The following is a 15,265-nucleotide window of genomic DNA, read 5'->3' on the forward strand; positions in this document are numbered from 1 at the left end:
AGGAAGAAGCTGTTTGTGTCTGGAGGTGTCGACCAGAGGGCAGTGGGTCAAACAGGTAGTGAGTGGGATTCAAGGGGTCACCTGTGATTGCCCTGGTTCTCCTCTGCTCATCCTTCTTGTTGTCAGTTGTGGCCACTGCACCCAGATAGTTGGAGTCCACACTCTCCACTGAGGACCAGTAGAACGCTAGCAGGAGCTTCTGGTTCAGGTTATTCTTCCTTACGACGCGGAGTTAGTGCAGCCGCTGCTGGACCTTCTTTATCAAGGCGATGGTGCTGTGGGTCGAGATAAGATCGACGGAGATGTGAGTCCCCAGAAACCTAAAGATGGAGACAGAATCCAACCATTCTCCCTTTATAATAAGAGGGGAATGGACCTGTCTGTGCCTTATGAAGTCTATTATGAGTTCTTTTGTTTTAAAGACCGTCAGCTTCAGGTTACAGAAGCAAAACAGAATACATGTGTGTGAGTGAGAGGGAGGCAGGTAGAAAAAGGTGAATATGTAAGGAGCAAAGGTAGTGCAAGGTGGATAAATGCAAGGGGCCAACCATCCAAAGCAATGAACAGTGCACAAGAGAGGTGAAGAGGAGCGTTGGGGGTGATTTGTAAAGAAAAAAGTAACTTTTAAAGAAAATGTGTGACACACGGATAGCAGCAAGAGTGAAATGAAGGTTAACAAGATGGTAGTGATGTGCGATATATGTTTAAGAGACGGTGTAATCAACGAAAAGGAAGTAGAGTTATTTTTCGAGTGATTTTTGAAGCTTGAAGAAGTTATTTTAATGATTTTTTTGTATTTACCTTCAGTTTATCTGTCAGTTAACATCCTGAAGATGTAAGCAAATACCAGCAGCATTTTTATAACGTAACAATAAAAGCTATTTATAACTTCAGCTTCAGCACCAACACTTTGTTTGCTCTGATAAAGTTTAAATAAAGAAGGATTGAAGAAAACACAGCATATTGAAAACATGTTTTATTCACACAATGCAAAACAACTTTGGATCTGTTGACATCATATTCCTGCTAAATGATATAGTCTATGCATCTTTTTAAACACATTTGTATTTGGCATCAAACCTCTATTTTTATGTACACTTTTCTGTAACGAGAGAGAAAACTCGTTACTCGTGCAAACACCGAGTGTAACAGGGAGTGTATTCAATGCGAATAGTTTTTACTTTTAGATTAGCAACCCAGACTCTAGCAGTTCATCCAGGTGGTTTGTCACACTGGAGCAGCACTTCAGTGTTTGTCATCTGTTTCAGTTTATTCCTCTTAATATCAGGATTCAAGATGCTGACCGCGTAAATCCAACCCCCGCATCTGATTCCCTTTATATCATCTCAGCGGTCTATTCTGTTCTGGTAAATGAACGGAGAACAAATCTTCCCTTGAACAATATTTATATTAGAAAACTATCGGTTATGACTGCACGTCGAGTTTATGCATTCTACAAAGAAACACCGAAACGGCTAAATCAGTTGCCTTACACAAGCAGGGCTGCTGTTGCTGTAATGTATAATGGAATAAATTCACCCCTCTATATAAGAAAATACAGCCTTTAACTCTGTGTGGGGAAAACTAGTTTGTACAATTCAAACCTCTACGTCACTTCCCCAGCGCGTCTGCCTCCGCCTCTCCTTCTCTCACCCTCTCTTTCTCTCTCCTCATGGTTGCAATGGCCACAGCCTCATCAAAGCACATGCTGAGGGGACTGTTTCTGACTTCGGCCCTGTCCCTCCTCCCCTCTCTCTCCCGGCTATCTCCCCTGAGCTTTGGACTCTCTTTCTTCTCAGAGCCCTCGTCGCTCTGGTCTCCGTCCTTGTCCTGCTCTCCTGGGACTCTCAGCGTGTTGTCTCTCCCTCTGTCGCCGTCTCTTCTCTCTCTTTGCTGCTGCTGCTGTCGGATGGTCAGGGCGGTGATTCTGCAGTGCTGCGGCTTCGGAGGCACCACCGGCACGGCTTTAACTTGGTAGATCTTCGGCTGTGAGGAGACCAGCGTGCTTCCGACACCCTCTAAGGGGCCGTCACTCTTCTCACTCTCTCTTCCCTCTTTCATATCAGAGCCCACCTCTTTAAATTGGTTATCTTCACTTGGCGCAGTTTCAAGTTGTTCATCGGCTGTCTGTTTACCATCGCTCTCATTCTCTGGCTGATCTGAAAACGCTTCTGCTGTGACATGTTCCTGAGAGTCTTCCTTGCTGGCCATCTTCTCATGAGTTTCTCTCTGGGTCTCATCTTCGTTAAACTCTTGTTGCATTTCTAAACTTGTTAGCGCTCCTTCAGCAGTCTCCACTGGTTCACCGTCTACTTCTATCATACCTTCCGTCTTCTTCGCCTCCTCTTTGTCGTCTTCCACCATTTCCTTTGATCCGTGCTCTTCGTCCTGTTCATCTTTTACCAAATGTTCTTGCCCAACATCACCCTCCCTCTCAGACTGCGCCTTTTCCTCATCTTCTATCACTTCAGATACAATGTCCTCAAGTTCTTCCCAAATGTCATTGTGTGTCCCACAGATTTGGGTATCCTGCTCATTGCTACTGTCGTGTTCTCTGTCAGCTTTTCCCTCTGAGGTTTCTTCCCTCATTCTCTCATCACTTTCCTCTATTTTCAGTACAAACTGTTCACACATGTCCTCCATTTCATTGCATATCACACCATTCTCACCCTCCTTATTGTCTCTCTCTGTTGTACCCCCTCCATTACAGCTTCTGGTATGATTTGTTGATTCAGTTTCTTTCTGGTTCATCATTTCCTGAGATGGACAATCGCTGTGAGCAATTTCAACTACTTCCTCCACCTCCTCAACGCTCGTGCCAGCCACAGTGCTGGATTCGTCAGCGTCCTCGGTGACTGGCAGTGGAAACTCTGTACAGCAGGTTGTTGAGGATATTTCACTTTCAGTATCTTTCATAATATCCAGATGTTCCTCTGTTTCTCTGCTGCAGATAGTTAAGAGACAAAAACAGTTTAGACGCGTACAATATAAGTGAGACTTTAAGACATATTAACGTTTGTTTATAGAATTTTTTGAGCTCTAATTTTGAGCTTCTTATTTAATATTTCTTCCTGATTTAATTAAACTTGTAGCAGTTTATTCTTGTAGCATTTCTCAAGCTGATGACACAAAGTTTAATGTATCAAAAGAGAATTCTCCTCAGTTTGTTATGATTTTCTAATGGAGGGACGGGAAGGACATGTGGTGCTATCTGCCACACTGTACTTTTAATCTTTTTCCACCAGGGGGTGCACACAGGTTTCAGGCATTAGCCTTCAAATCATCCAAGTAGTGGCCACTGTGACCACACAACTTAACTACAGGATACTGGAAAACAAAACACCACAGCAAAACAAGAGTGAAGTGATTATAGTGTCTTTTGAAAAGCGTGCAGTTCGGTTTCTTCTCCAAAATCAGCCACAAAAACATAACTGACATGTAAACCTTTTCAAGTTTATATGTTAAGCATGCTAGCACTATTTACATCTTTCTCATTCATGTGGAATAACATTTCTCATAAGTAAGGTCAAATAGCCTGTTCACTCTCCATTCTATTTCTGTTTGGCCTTCTCAAACTCCTGAGGGAAATATCTGGGTCATTACAGTCTAAAGGTTTCACCGGCTGACTGTTGTCTGGGTATATTCAGATTATTAGGTTGCTGGACCCAGTTGCAGAGAAAGATGAAAACAATAAGGCGAGTTTAAAATCAAAATAACGAACTGAAAGATGCTCAAACATCATATGTCAGACAGGAAGTGCAGAACCTGGTCACATTCTAATTAAACATCAAACATTTAAGCTACAATCACACACACTGTTGTGGTTTTCTGACTCACTGTTAGTGTAAAATAACAGATAAAATAGTTGTTGTTGTGCTTTTTCTGTCTGCCAGTCAGGAAAGATTAAGACAAAAATGCACATGCATGGTAACTATAATGATAAATACTAAAATCTGAGATTGTAATCAATTGTCACCTTTGCACGTCGTTTTCCAGCTGGTCTCCTTCCTGATGAACTTTAGTTTCCTCTTGTTTTTCTATCATCTCCTTTTCATCCAGTCCATTTTTATCTTCCCTGTCGTTCACTTCTACCTGCTCCCGCTCTCCCGTAGTTGTTTCTGTACATGCCGAATGTTCAGTTTTCAGTGACTGGCAGTCTCTTTCTTCAGAGCTCTCTATGTAATGCACAGAAACGCTATCATGAGGGGAACTTTCCTCTCCATCAGCTTCTGGTTCCAACCCAGAGATTGTGTTCAAAAAGAAATCCGGTGGAAGGCTTTTAACGAACATGCTCTCGTCTTCCTCGCTACTGTACTCGTTATCACCAATGTCGTTCCCCATAGCCTCGTCTTCAGATGAAGACTCATCCGGTCCGTGGACAGGCGATGTCATGTAAGGCAGGCTGAGGGATTTTGTGTGTCGACTGTGCAAGTCGAGACTGAGCGGTCTGTGTGGGTTTGACTCGCTGGGACTTTGAGGGCCTGGACGCAGGCGTGACTGTGGCTCTGGAGGACAAGGAGAAGTCTGAACTTGAGCCATTGATTCATACTCATCGTCTGAGTGACAAGGAGGTTCAACAGAGAACTCCTGCACCTATTGGGAAAAAAGAGGAACCACATTACAAAGCTTTCACAAATACAGCGTAATACTGCTCCTGTGCAAATAACCATTTTCTTCTGCAAACCTCCAACTTCTTATGTGCTAAGAAAGATTTGCAACCATAAAAAACACACCTGATAAGAGACACTGCAGTCCATATGGTCCATTCCACTGCAGTCCATTTGGTCCAGGAATTCAAAGTTGTCTTGAATGTAGCCAAACATATTCTGGTTGTCGCCTGCCACCTCTGTTGAGTTGAGAACATCAGAAGCATTGAACTCTCCATTATCTTCATGCTGAGTGTCCTCTGGCTGAAGCTCGGACGTCTCACTAACTTTCATTTCTGTCAATGAAACAACGATCATGAGTTAATGAGTTTCACGACTGAGTAAAATTCATTTGTTGCACTGTACTTGCAATAGTTTAATTCTAAAACAGCTGCAGAAAAACAAAGAGAAAAAACTAATTTCTGGGGAAAATACAAGCGTAAGATTATTGGGCTTATTTTTTGACTGATTCTCAAAATGTGCTTGGAGGAAATAAATAAAAACAAAAATGCTCAAGTATTTTAAAAGACTATAGTCAAAGGTTGGGGCAAAAAAGACTTAGTGCAGCTGAATGGATGTCATCCTTCAGATTACCCTAATGTGGTAATTTGCACAAAACACATACAGAAGTCAGATTGGCAGGTATTTGGTATTCCTGTTAAAGGTCACCATCGAAAAAGTTGAAGGTCAAACGTTTGACCCGTTTATGAAACTTAGCAGAACTGTTTGTGGAATTTTATATAAAACCACATTAAAACTCAGGGTTACATTAGAAAAAGTCAACAAAGAGAAAAGTCACTAGTCCCCCTGGGAGTGTTTCCTCGATAGGTGCACCGGCGCTCTTGACTATTTGTACCAAATTTTAAAGAAATCTTTGTAGTAGCAGCTAAAACGTTTAAATTTGAACCAGAAAATCAATAACTGATGTGCAAAACAGTTATTATTTGCAGTCCTTGTAAGAAAAAGTGGTCATTGTAATAAAAAAGTTCAAATTACCCATATATTCATCATCTTCAACATTTTGTTCAGCATTTTTGGCATCACCTTTGTTATCTTCTTCTGAGTTGGACAGGAGGCTTTTGGCTCGTTGTCTCTTAGGTTCATCTCCTTTCTCTTCTGCTCCTTTTTCCGTTTTCTCCTCAGCACCACCTGCTGCCACCGAATCCTCTGTCGTCTCCACGTCTTCTGCACTGCTTTTCTCCTTTTCACTTTTCACTTCCTCCTCCTCCTTCTTGGTTTCTTCCACATTCCATTCCATTACTCTGCTTACCTTTTTCGCTGCCTTTTCTGCTCCCGCCTTGTCACCCCCGTTTTTGTCTCTACGTTGTATGATCCTGTCAGCTCCGCCCCCTTGAAGAACCCCTAAAGCCAGGTTAGAGGTGATATGTAGTGGCACAGTAACCATGGTGGGTCCTGTGATGTGCATGGCTGCTCTCCGACCAGCTTTAGTGGATATTCCTGGAGATCTGGACTGGACAGTATCATTGCCTGCTAATCCTAAACCTTCTGGATCAAGAGCTGTGTAGGTACCCTGTACGCCTGCACCACCGCTTACTAGCCCTGTTCCCCTGCGGTAGGTCACAGCATATTCACTGGCACCTAATCCACCTGAAGATACTGGGAGCTCAGAGACAGCCTGAGGGGTGGTAGTGACAAGGGGAGACATGCTGGTGGAAGGAGGGCGCTGGCCAGGACGCCTGGTACCTAAAAATATAATGACAAATAAGAGTTTAGCCTAAGTGAAAGGTAAAGTTGAGTCTAAATTTTGATATTATCTGCAAACAATAATTTGAATCAACAATGAATCCTCCAAGATTGACAGAATCAAGTTTATGCATGATTATCCATGTTGAAACACCCGACTGTGCACCTTGGGCACTGACTTGATCTCAACTAATTTCACTGGGCTGGACTGAACCATGACCTCTTGACTGTATTTGTGCTTTTGGTGCTTTTTGGAGTATTTTGAGCTTATCTAATGATGTGGCTTTCTTTTTGCTTACTTGTATTTTTAAAAAAAAAACCCACAAAAGGTCTGTGCTCCAGGTTTGACAAGTGAAAATCTAGTAAAGTATACTTTTCACCAGTGTGGCAAAATATTCTCACAGCAGTTTGTAAAATAATCGTGTCTTTCCTGTACACAAATATCCCATTTCTATGTTCACATACTTATTCATTCTATTTGTATTTATATTAGAGGGGAGGTCTTGATGTGTTAAATTTCTACCTTCTGTTTTTCAAACATGAGTTTGTGTATGTCTGATACCAACTTCATTCATGTATTTTGTGTTGTGTTTTCATTTACTCCAAACGATCTTATATGTAGGGATTTTTTCCAGGTACAAAAAATCATTTCTCTTGTTTAAGTGGAGAAAAAGTCCACATTTGGAGACTTAGGGATTGGTGGTGCCAATGGGTATTTTAGGACATTTATTTTAACTGCTCTATTAAGAGTTTGTTAGAGATTTGTTAGTTCCACATGGTGTACGGTAGGTTAAATATTAACAACAGCAGTGACTCCAGACATGCTCATAAAAGTATGGCACAAGTTTGACTATCGCATGGACATATGGCCTGCTCAAAGTGGAGCACTTTTGAACACTGTAAATTTTCAGAATTAGAATCACGTTTTTTGCAAAGCTTTTACACAAACAGGGAATTTGTCTTGGTGTCATTGATACAGAAACAGAATATGTAGTATTTACAGTATATATAATCTATATTTCTCTATGTAAATACACTAAATAAGAATATATACTAAATGCCTACAGATGTTAGAATATAAATTAAAAATTAAATGAAGGTTATGGGTGGGGAGGCAAAATGTAGGTAGAACATGATGTGCAAAGCGCTGTTTTGTATGTAAAACCTTAATAATATTTTAAGATTTACCGCAAGTTTCTACGTCCATTACTTTAAAAAACATAGCTTCTCCAAACTGAATGATTCATTTTGATACACTCTGTACATTAGCTTCAAATTTACGCTAGCTCTCATGGGAAAAAACGAATCAGCTGGTGTCTATAAACGTTAATGGATTTTACATTTTGTCACAAGACTGGGTTAAATTCTAGCATTTTACTTTGTGCTACTTAAGATTAATTTGCATGTGTCACTCTTTGCATTGCACTGATGCAGTCTATAAATGTTTCTAGCTAGCCATTCTTGCTAGTGGTTGTAGTTAAACCGCTAGTAAATGTGGTCACTTCTTACTTCAAAATATGACTTGTAGTCACTGCTGGTAAAGTACTCTGAGACATCAGTAAGACTAGAAAAATTAAAAGCACTATATAAATACCAGCACAGTCCAAAAACTGAGATGGGGATGGCTTAATTGCTTCAAAGCGGGACTTTACGAAATGGCATGTAAAAGTGCTTTTTTCTTCAAGACATTAGAAAACAAACTCCATTCAACTCTATTGTGTGGTGACGGTGGAAGAAGTTCACAGTCAGCTGTTCACTATCACCAGATGCATTTAAATGAAATTTTATCTACTCATTTTCTTCTTATACGTAAGCACTGTGAGTTCACATTTTAACAAACCTCAGCGTCTTACAGCTTAATCAAATCAAACAAATTAAATCAACATTTCAAATTCTTTATAGAAGAGTTTATATCTAAATAAATATGAAATTCACTTACTTCTTAACATTTTTACTGCATTTAATTATTTTTCTAAGTAACAAATTCATCATTTTAATGTTTCAGAAGACGATACCTTCATTTGGATAGGATGGGGAGCTGAGGGAGTCCATGCTTCTTGCAGGTCTCAGAGCAGGCCTTTCTTTCTCTGGAGCTGAAAAAATATAAAAATTATTTCTAAGATAAGTGAGATAATATATAGAGAGAAGCTGTTGGAACTGATCTATGGGAGACTTAAAACTGATGTCCAAAACAGCAGCCAGCAGCAACAGTTTTCTAATAGTACATTAATAAAATGTGCCAAAACACAAACAAATTATATTTACATTTTTAAATATTTATATTTAAGAATATGTGAGTTTGAATGTCATTTTAAATGTTACTATTTCCTAAAAGTGAGAAGAAATTAGAAAACAAACCAAAGAGAATAAAGTTGTCAACACGCAAACCTGTTTATGGAAAAGGAGAAATTAACTTAGTAGGAATAAATGATGTGACTCATTTCTATGTGACGGTTTTGTACCTTTGGTTGAAGGTTTGTGTTTTCGCCGTGGATCCGGGAATCGTCCTCCAATGTTAAAGATGGACATCCACTTCCTGCCTTTAAGGGATCCTTTCCTCCTGAGGCGAGCAAGACACGCACATTTGCAAGAAGTTTATATGAAAAGAAATGTTATTTTCTAACATACAAGCATCACTTGTTCATTCACCTGATACTCTAAAAAGTGTAAGCGACTAAGATTTTGTGTATAACGGACAGTAATGGTGACCCAGATAAAGAAATGGTTTACTCACTTGTCTGTGCCTTCAATGATGGCATGGTAAGGTCTTATGGGAAGTGGACCATCTCCTGGACTGATGTTCCCATAGCTACAAGCTGGGGTGGGAACAGGCCGGAATAGACATTCCTCCGTGTTGGGGAATGCTGATGGGGATGGGAGGGACTTCCTTCTCTCGTTTGATATGTCTGAAGAGGTCAGAGGAAAGATTTTAAGCAGTGGTACATAAGTTTATCGTCTTTCTCTGCACGTGAGTGTCTGTGGATGCACATCTGTGTTCTGACCTGCATCGGGAAACAGCTGAGGGACGTGTGTGAGAATGAACTCCACCACGATGGACTGGACCCTGACCTCCATGAAGGCCGCAGTGCCATTGAATCCCGTCGCTTCAATGTCTTTAGACCTTTTCATACAGATTCATAGATTGGTTTACTGATTGATTATCACAACTGCAAGACATGACTATGTGCTAAAGGAGAAGAAGGAATGGATGAAAACAACAGAAGAACAAAGTGAAGCAGAAAAGGAACAAGGAACAGGTAAGCAAAGGCAGCGGTACACGATACAAGGTTATTGAATCGCATACAATATAAATTAAAATTACAGTAACTTTCAGCAGTTTATATATATAGTATTTTCCCTCAGAATGAAAGCAGGTAGTGTATCCCTCAGTTCACAAGAGCACATATCTGAGACACACTGATTTTTCACTAACACACCTGAGCAGGTTGGGGGCCCAGACAATGGCCAGGTTCCTGGCGTGCATGTTGGTTTCTGACGAATACGAGGCCATTCTGACAAGATGACGCATGAGAAACTCCAGAGTCCTGTAGGACACACATGATACATGATCAGCTTTTAAATCTGCAGCCTTGTTAGAAACAGTATTATTTTACACATCAACCATGTAATAATCAATATTATCATCTGTAAATGTGGGATTAATGGTGGTTTTCATAAAGGAAATACTGTTATTGGTCAGTTCTTTACTTTTTAATTGGTAACTGTACTGGACTTTTGGACTGTGTGATCCAACTAAGTGAAGTATTTCAGCCATGTTGAACTGTAATGAGAGCCCAGGGTAGACCCAGGGCACGCTCTCTTGGCTGGCTTTGGAATGCCTTGCATGCCCCTGGAGGACGAGGTGGTTAGGGAGAGAAGAGTGTCGGCATCTGTGCTTATGTTTCTACCCCACGATAATAGATGGATGATGGCGGACCAAAACCGTGCAGTTAGGTTCTGGTCTGCCAGTTCAGCCCATTTATATGTAATTAATTAAGCAGCTTCACGGGGTCCAGTGTTATTATCTGTAAATGTACAGTTTTGTAATATTTTCCTACATGTCTTCCTTGTGGCAGTGAACTAAAATCTACATATAGAAGAATTTACTAAAGCCTACTAATCTCTGGTGAAGTAATAAAATTGAGCTGATCTGTTGTGATAGTTACTGGAGAGAAATAAAAGGAGATGCCCTCTGCTTCTGTGCAGAAATACAGGTTATTATATAGTAAAAGTGGCTGTCATTGGGATGCAGAGGGTTGTACCTGTAATGAGGTGCTGGTAGCTCTTTCAGGACATCACCAATCTTTACTAGCCTCTCCTCCTCTAGCTGGATGGCCACAGCTTCCTGTTAGGATATGTGTTATTTTCTGTTTTCATGCCTGTAGACCAGTCAAGGATTTTATTTTGTTTTTTTTCGCATGTCTGAGATACTCACAGCAAATTTGTCATACAGCTGATATGTGAGCAGAGGGTTGGGCAGCTCTCTGAAATAAGCTTTACACAAAGAGCTGACACAGTGGATGTCCTGCAGGTACAAATCCTTGTTCAGTTCAGGATTACCATCACTCTCAAACTCACCCCTGTTTTGAATGATAATAACATAATCGAATATCCATTAAAATATATATGGATTATATTGTTTATTTACAGGTAAAGGTTGACCACACACAGACATTTTACCTGAGTTTCTGGATATTGGATGACACTCCAGACAACCTGTAGATCCCATCAACAATCCCATGATGCTCCACAAACTCACTGCAGCATCGCAGCACCAGTGGAACTGTGAAAGAAGACTCAAATGAATAACCTGGATATTGGCCTAATAAAAGCATGGAACATGTTCAATCTGTCATCTTTAGATACAAATATTTAGATGAAACTTTATTAATCCCTCTGGTTGGTTCCTAAGGGAAATTCTGGAAATTCGGTACATATACAGTCAATAAGTCTATCAAATCTATAATTTTATAACTAAAGCATACTGATGACTTTTGACCATGAAAATTTGGCCGGTTTCAATTGGTCCACGGATCTTATTGATAATGATCCTCTGACATCTAGAGGTTCATGCAGAGCATCAGGCATATGACTCAAAGACTCCTCGATCAAAACCTATGAAAGACTGTTGTAATGAATATAATTTCCAGGGTTAAAAACCTTTTTAAAAACTTATTTTAGGGTCAAAGTCACCACACCATTTATACTATATATATAAAACTTATATTGTGGTAGTTGAACAGGTTATTTTTAAGTACATTTCTGTAATACTGAGATTTGACAAATACAAACATGAAACTGATTTCAGCCACAGCTTTGTTGTTGTTTTGTCTTTGCTTATTGATAGTGAGAAAAATTAGCATACCAAACTATGACTGTGAACACAGCAAATATTCTGTCTGCTTAAAATAGTTATGTTTGCTTTGTCATTGTTGACATGTGGGCATTTAGCTTGAAGCACAGAAGTGCCAAAGACTACATGGATCCCTGAGAGGAATATTTCTGTTCTAAGGGTCACGGTTAAGTTGGCCAGGCGCACAGCAGATACCGTCCTCGTCCTTTCATCCCCTTTAATTGACATTATGTCCAATATTTTTTTGTTTATTTCATGTAAGTGGAAACATTACTGACAAGAAATGTGTTGCATCCCTGCTAAAATCTTAAAATACCAGAAAATAAAACAGAAGCTGAAGTGCAAAAATCATTGTTTCTCCAGTTATAGTACCACAAAAAAGTGTTTGCCCCCATCTGATCATATTTGTCACAGTTATATTTTATATGTTTCAGATTATCTAACATATTCTAATATTAGACAAAGACAACCTGAATAAATACAAAATGCAGCTTTTAAATTGTAATTTCATTGTTCAATTGTCCCCTAAGCCTCATAATTAGCTTTGCCACCCTTGGCAACAACGACTGCAATGAACATTTGTGATCACTGCAATGAGTTTTTCACTTTGCTCTGGAGGAATTTTGGCTCACTCATGTTTACAGGATGAATTAATAAAGCCACACTGGAGGGTTTTCAAGCATGAATGGCCAGTTTAAGGTCATGCTAAAGAATATTTCACTATGACACTCCAACACCATTATTTTGGAGTTTTTTAAACCAATCAGAGGTGGACTAGCTGGTGTTTTGGATCACTGTCCTTCTTTTCAGCTCAACTCTGTTTGAGGTTTAGGGCATGAGCTGTTGCCCAGACGTTCTCCTTGAGCATTTCTGGTAAAGAGATGGTTCCATCAGTTACAGAAAGTCGTGCTGAAGCAGCAAAGCAGCCCCAGACCGTCACACTATGCCCACTTATGACTGCTGGTCTGATGTTCTTCCAAAAAAGTCAACCTTTGTCTCATCAGTGCCAGAACACTTTCCCAAAAGTCTTTACCTTTTTTTTTTTTTTACTTACCCCCAAAGTAATTTGCCCTGCGATGTCCCACGCTTTGCCCACAATGAGTCAGTCGGGGTCACATTATAAAATGATTAAGACTTTTTCAAATGTTTGACTCAGCCTGGTGTGGTTTGACAAGCAAAGTCATAATCTGAACGTTGGCCTTGCCTATGCTTTTTAAAAAAGCATAGGCAAGCACTTTACTGCAGAGTGAGATGCTAAAGAGTTGAGAAACATGAGAAATATCCCATGAAATGTGCTTAATAGCAGGTTGCTTCAGTTTAGTAACACTTCTATGACATGTTTCATCTACATGGTATAAACGGTACTTCTGCTGATGTTTGACACCCATGTCTAAATGATTTATCTCTGCAGGATGGTGTTTAATGCAATGAAGAAAACTATGACAAGTGCAGAAAACAACAATAAGAGCAGGACATGTTTTCTAGTCAGGGTTGCTCACTTACCCTCTTGACCAGAGGTATTTAGATGCTCCAACAGATCACATCCAAACACCTTCTCTTTGTTGCCCCCTTTTCTTCGAACTCTCCTCATCTCTTCCTGTCTTCTCTTTTCACCTCACATTCAGACTGGTCCCCTCTACCCTGCTGGTGACGGTCAGGTTCACTGACTGTCTGTTCTGGATGCGTTGACCAAAATGGTTAAAGTGACGATGACTCTGATAAAACGTTGCACATTTCAGAGGTTTGACTGTGCTGCTGTTGCTTCTGTTTCCTTTGCTTCAGTGCATGTTGTTAGGTGCAGCTTGTTTCCTCTGTGAGCTGCGCTGCATTGGGGCTGTCACGTAAAATCGAGCGTTAGGACATACTTTGTTGTGTCTTCCTCCCTGCAAAAGCAGAAATGATAACGGTTTCGTTGTGGATATAGCAGTTTCACGTTTTAACAATGAACAATCTCACAGTCAAAATCAAACAAACTGCACTGAACGCTCGCCTTGCATATGACGCCTTCACTTCCCCCTGATGCACTCAATTTATTTTCGAATGAAAGGCCACACCCTTGCGTCTGTACTTCTCGTATTCACTGAAAAGAGCCCCTGAACGTTTCGCTCCAATCATGCTACAAGGTTTCTCTGAGGTGGTGGACCAACTTAAGCTTCTAATCTCCGCTCCTGCCTGAGGACTACGCTCACTACAGAGCCCGGTCTGTCCTCCCTGCCCTCATGTCAGGGCCATCGCGGCCCTGTTCTCATTTCAGCGGAAGTCGAGCACTGAACATATAGATTCACAGAGACGTTCAAACTCTCTCCCCACTCTCTCCATCTTCCTGACACCTGCCGCTACTCTCCTATCATCCACCACCCTCCCAATCGGTCCACGTTTTTGGAAAGACTTTAAATGTGAGGAAACAAACAAATTAAAAAGCGAACACAAGTGTTCCTACCTTCACTCTGCATCGGCACACAAGTAGCAGCATAAAACGATGACGCAACAAACCACTAAACTTCCCCTGTTTAACTTCCTGAGTGTCTCTCCTTCTCTTGTGCTTTCTCTCTGTATTTGGCCCTGTGTTTCTCCGCCTCTGCTGAGTAGGGAAATCAGTTCATAGTATCTGTACAGTTCATCTATTTCCCTCACATGCGCTGCGTTTGTCTCTCTGTGGGCCGAGCTCCATCACCCTGACTGAAATAAGTAGATCTGAACGTACCTTAAAGATGAGGGATGAAATCTGATTACATTTTCTTCCATTTTAACAGTTTTACATCATTGCTACATATAAATATAAATATAAATATAAATATAAATATAAATATAAATATAAATATAAGTATAAATATAAATATAAATATAAGTACCAGCAAAGTATCACATAGGGGCTCAAGAATTATCACCGGAGTTCCACACAGCTGTCATACAAAGATTCAGTATGTCAGTGAAATCATAAGATAAACTAAAGCTAGTCACACTGTGCCAATGAAGGAGAAGACAAACACATGAGCAAGAAAAGTAGTTCAGAAAACCACAAAGAACACGAATGCACCACAAAGTAACAAAAGAGTCACAAAGCACTGCAGAGAAACATAAAAAGTCTGGGCTTTTTCCCTTTTACAGTTCATCACAGATGGTTTCTACTGTAAAAGATTTAGTTGTAAGAATCCCTGTTAAAGCAGATAAGTGTGGAATACTTATCACACCTGATTGTTCTCCGACTGTTTTTCTCTAGATGGTTTACCTTCCTTTACTTATTTGCATCTCTGAGATACAGTTTTGTAACTTCCTGTATTTTAATATGCTCCATTGCTTCTTCAGCTGTTATCATGCAATTTTCTTGTTGTATCATCTCTAACAAATTGGCACAACATAGTCACCACTTATAATTCACTCTTAGGTCATAAGTAATGGATTTTATATCAGTGCTTTATGCAGTGTTTTAACAATAACCTTAAATTTGCCAGGTTGTGCACTTGATTAATATTGCACATGTAATTGTCGGAAAATCTTTTAGTTAGTCTTGTGGATTTTAAGGTTTTGTATTTGCCAGTAGGTTATTGAGCCAGTACTCTGC

General features: G+C 40.2%; 1 protein-coding gene across 4 annotated transcripts; it reads right to left on the reverse strand.

Moving 5' to 3' along the window:
• Positions 1–101: 101 nt before the first annotated feature.
• On the reverse strand, positions 102–14,223 carry si:dkeyp-68b7.12 (rho GTPase-activating protein 30). Of its 4 annotated transcripts, none has more exons than XM_042219073.1 (14): positions 14,144–14,223; positions 13,207–13,586; positions 11,031–11,133; positions 10,786–10,930; positions 10,613–10,695; positions 9,788–9,895; positions 9,353–9,471; positions 9,085–9,256; positions 8,813–8,910; positions 8,366–8,443; positions 5,691–6,350; positions 4,734–4,846; positions 3,977–4,593; positions 102–2,944 (listed from the first exon to the last, which is right to left on the reverse strand). In XM_042219073.1, exons 2-14 carry the CDS (start codon positions 13,292–13,294, stop codon positions 1,612–1,614), a joined length of 3,717 nt encoding a protein of 1,238 aa, XP_042075007.1. In that variant the 5' UTR covers positions 13,295–13,586; positions 14,144–14,223; the 3' UTR covers positions 102–1,611. The 4 variants fall into 4 exon arrangements, with proteins under 4 accessions (XP_042075007.1, XP_042075006.1, XP_005918159.2 ...); XM_042219072.1 differs by having other exon boundaries at positions 5,643–6,350; XM_005918097.3 differs by having other exon boundaries at positions 103–2,944; positions 4,734–4,942.
• Positions 14,224–15,265: the final 1,042 nt, after the last annotated feature.

This window comes from Haplochromis burtoni, unplaced genomic scaffold (assembly GCF_018398535.1).
Source record: "Haplochromis burtoni strain Fernald_Lab_line unplaced genomic scaffold, NCSU_Asbu1 Contig_27, whole genome shotgun sequence".
Classification (NCBI taxonomy): Eukaryota; Metazoa; Chordata; class Actinopteri; order Cichliformes; family Cichlidae; genus Haplochromis; species Haplochromis burtoni.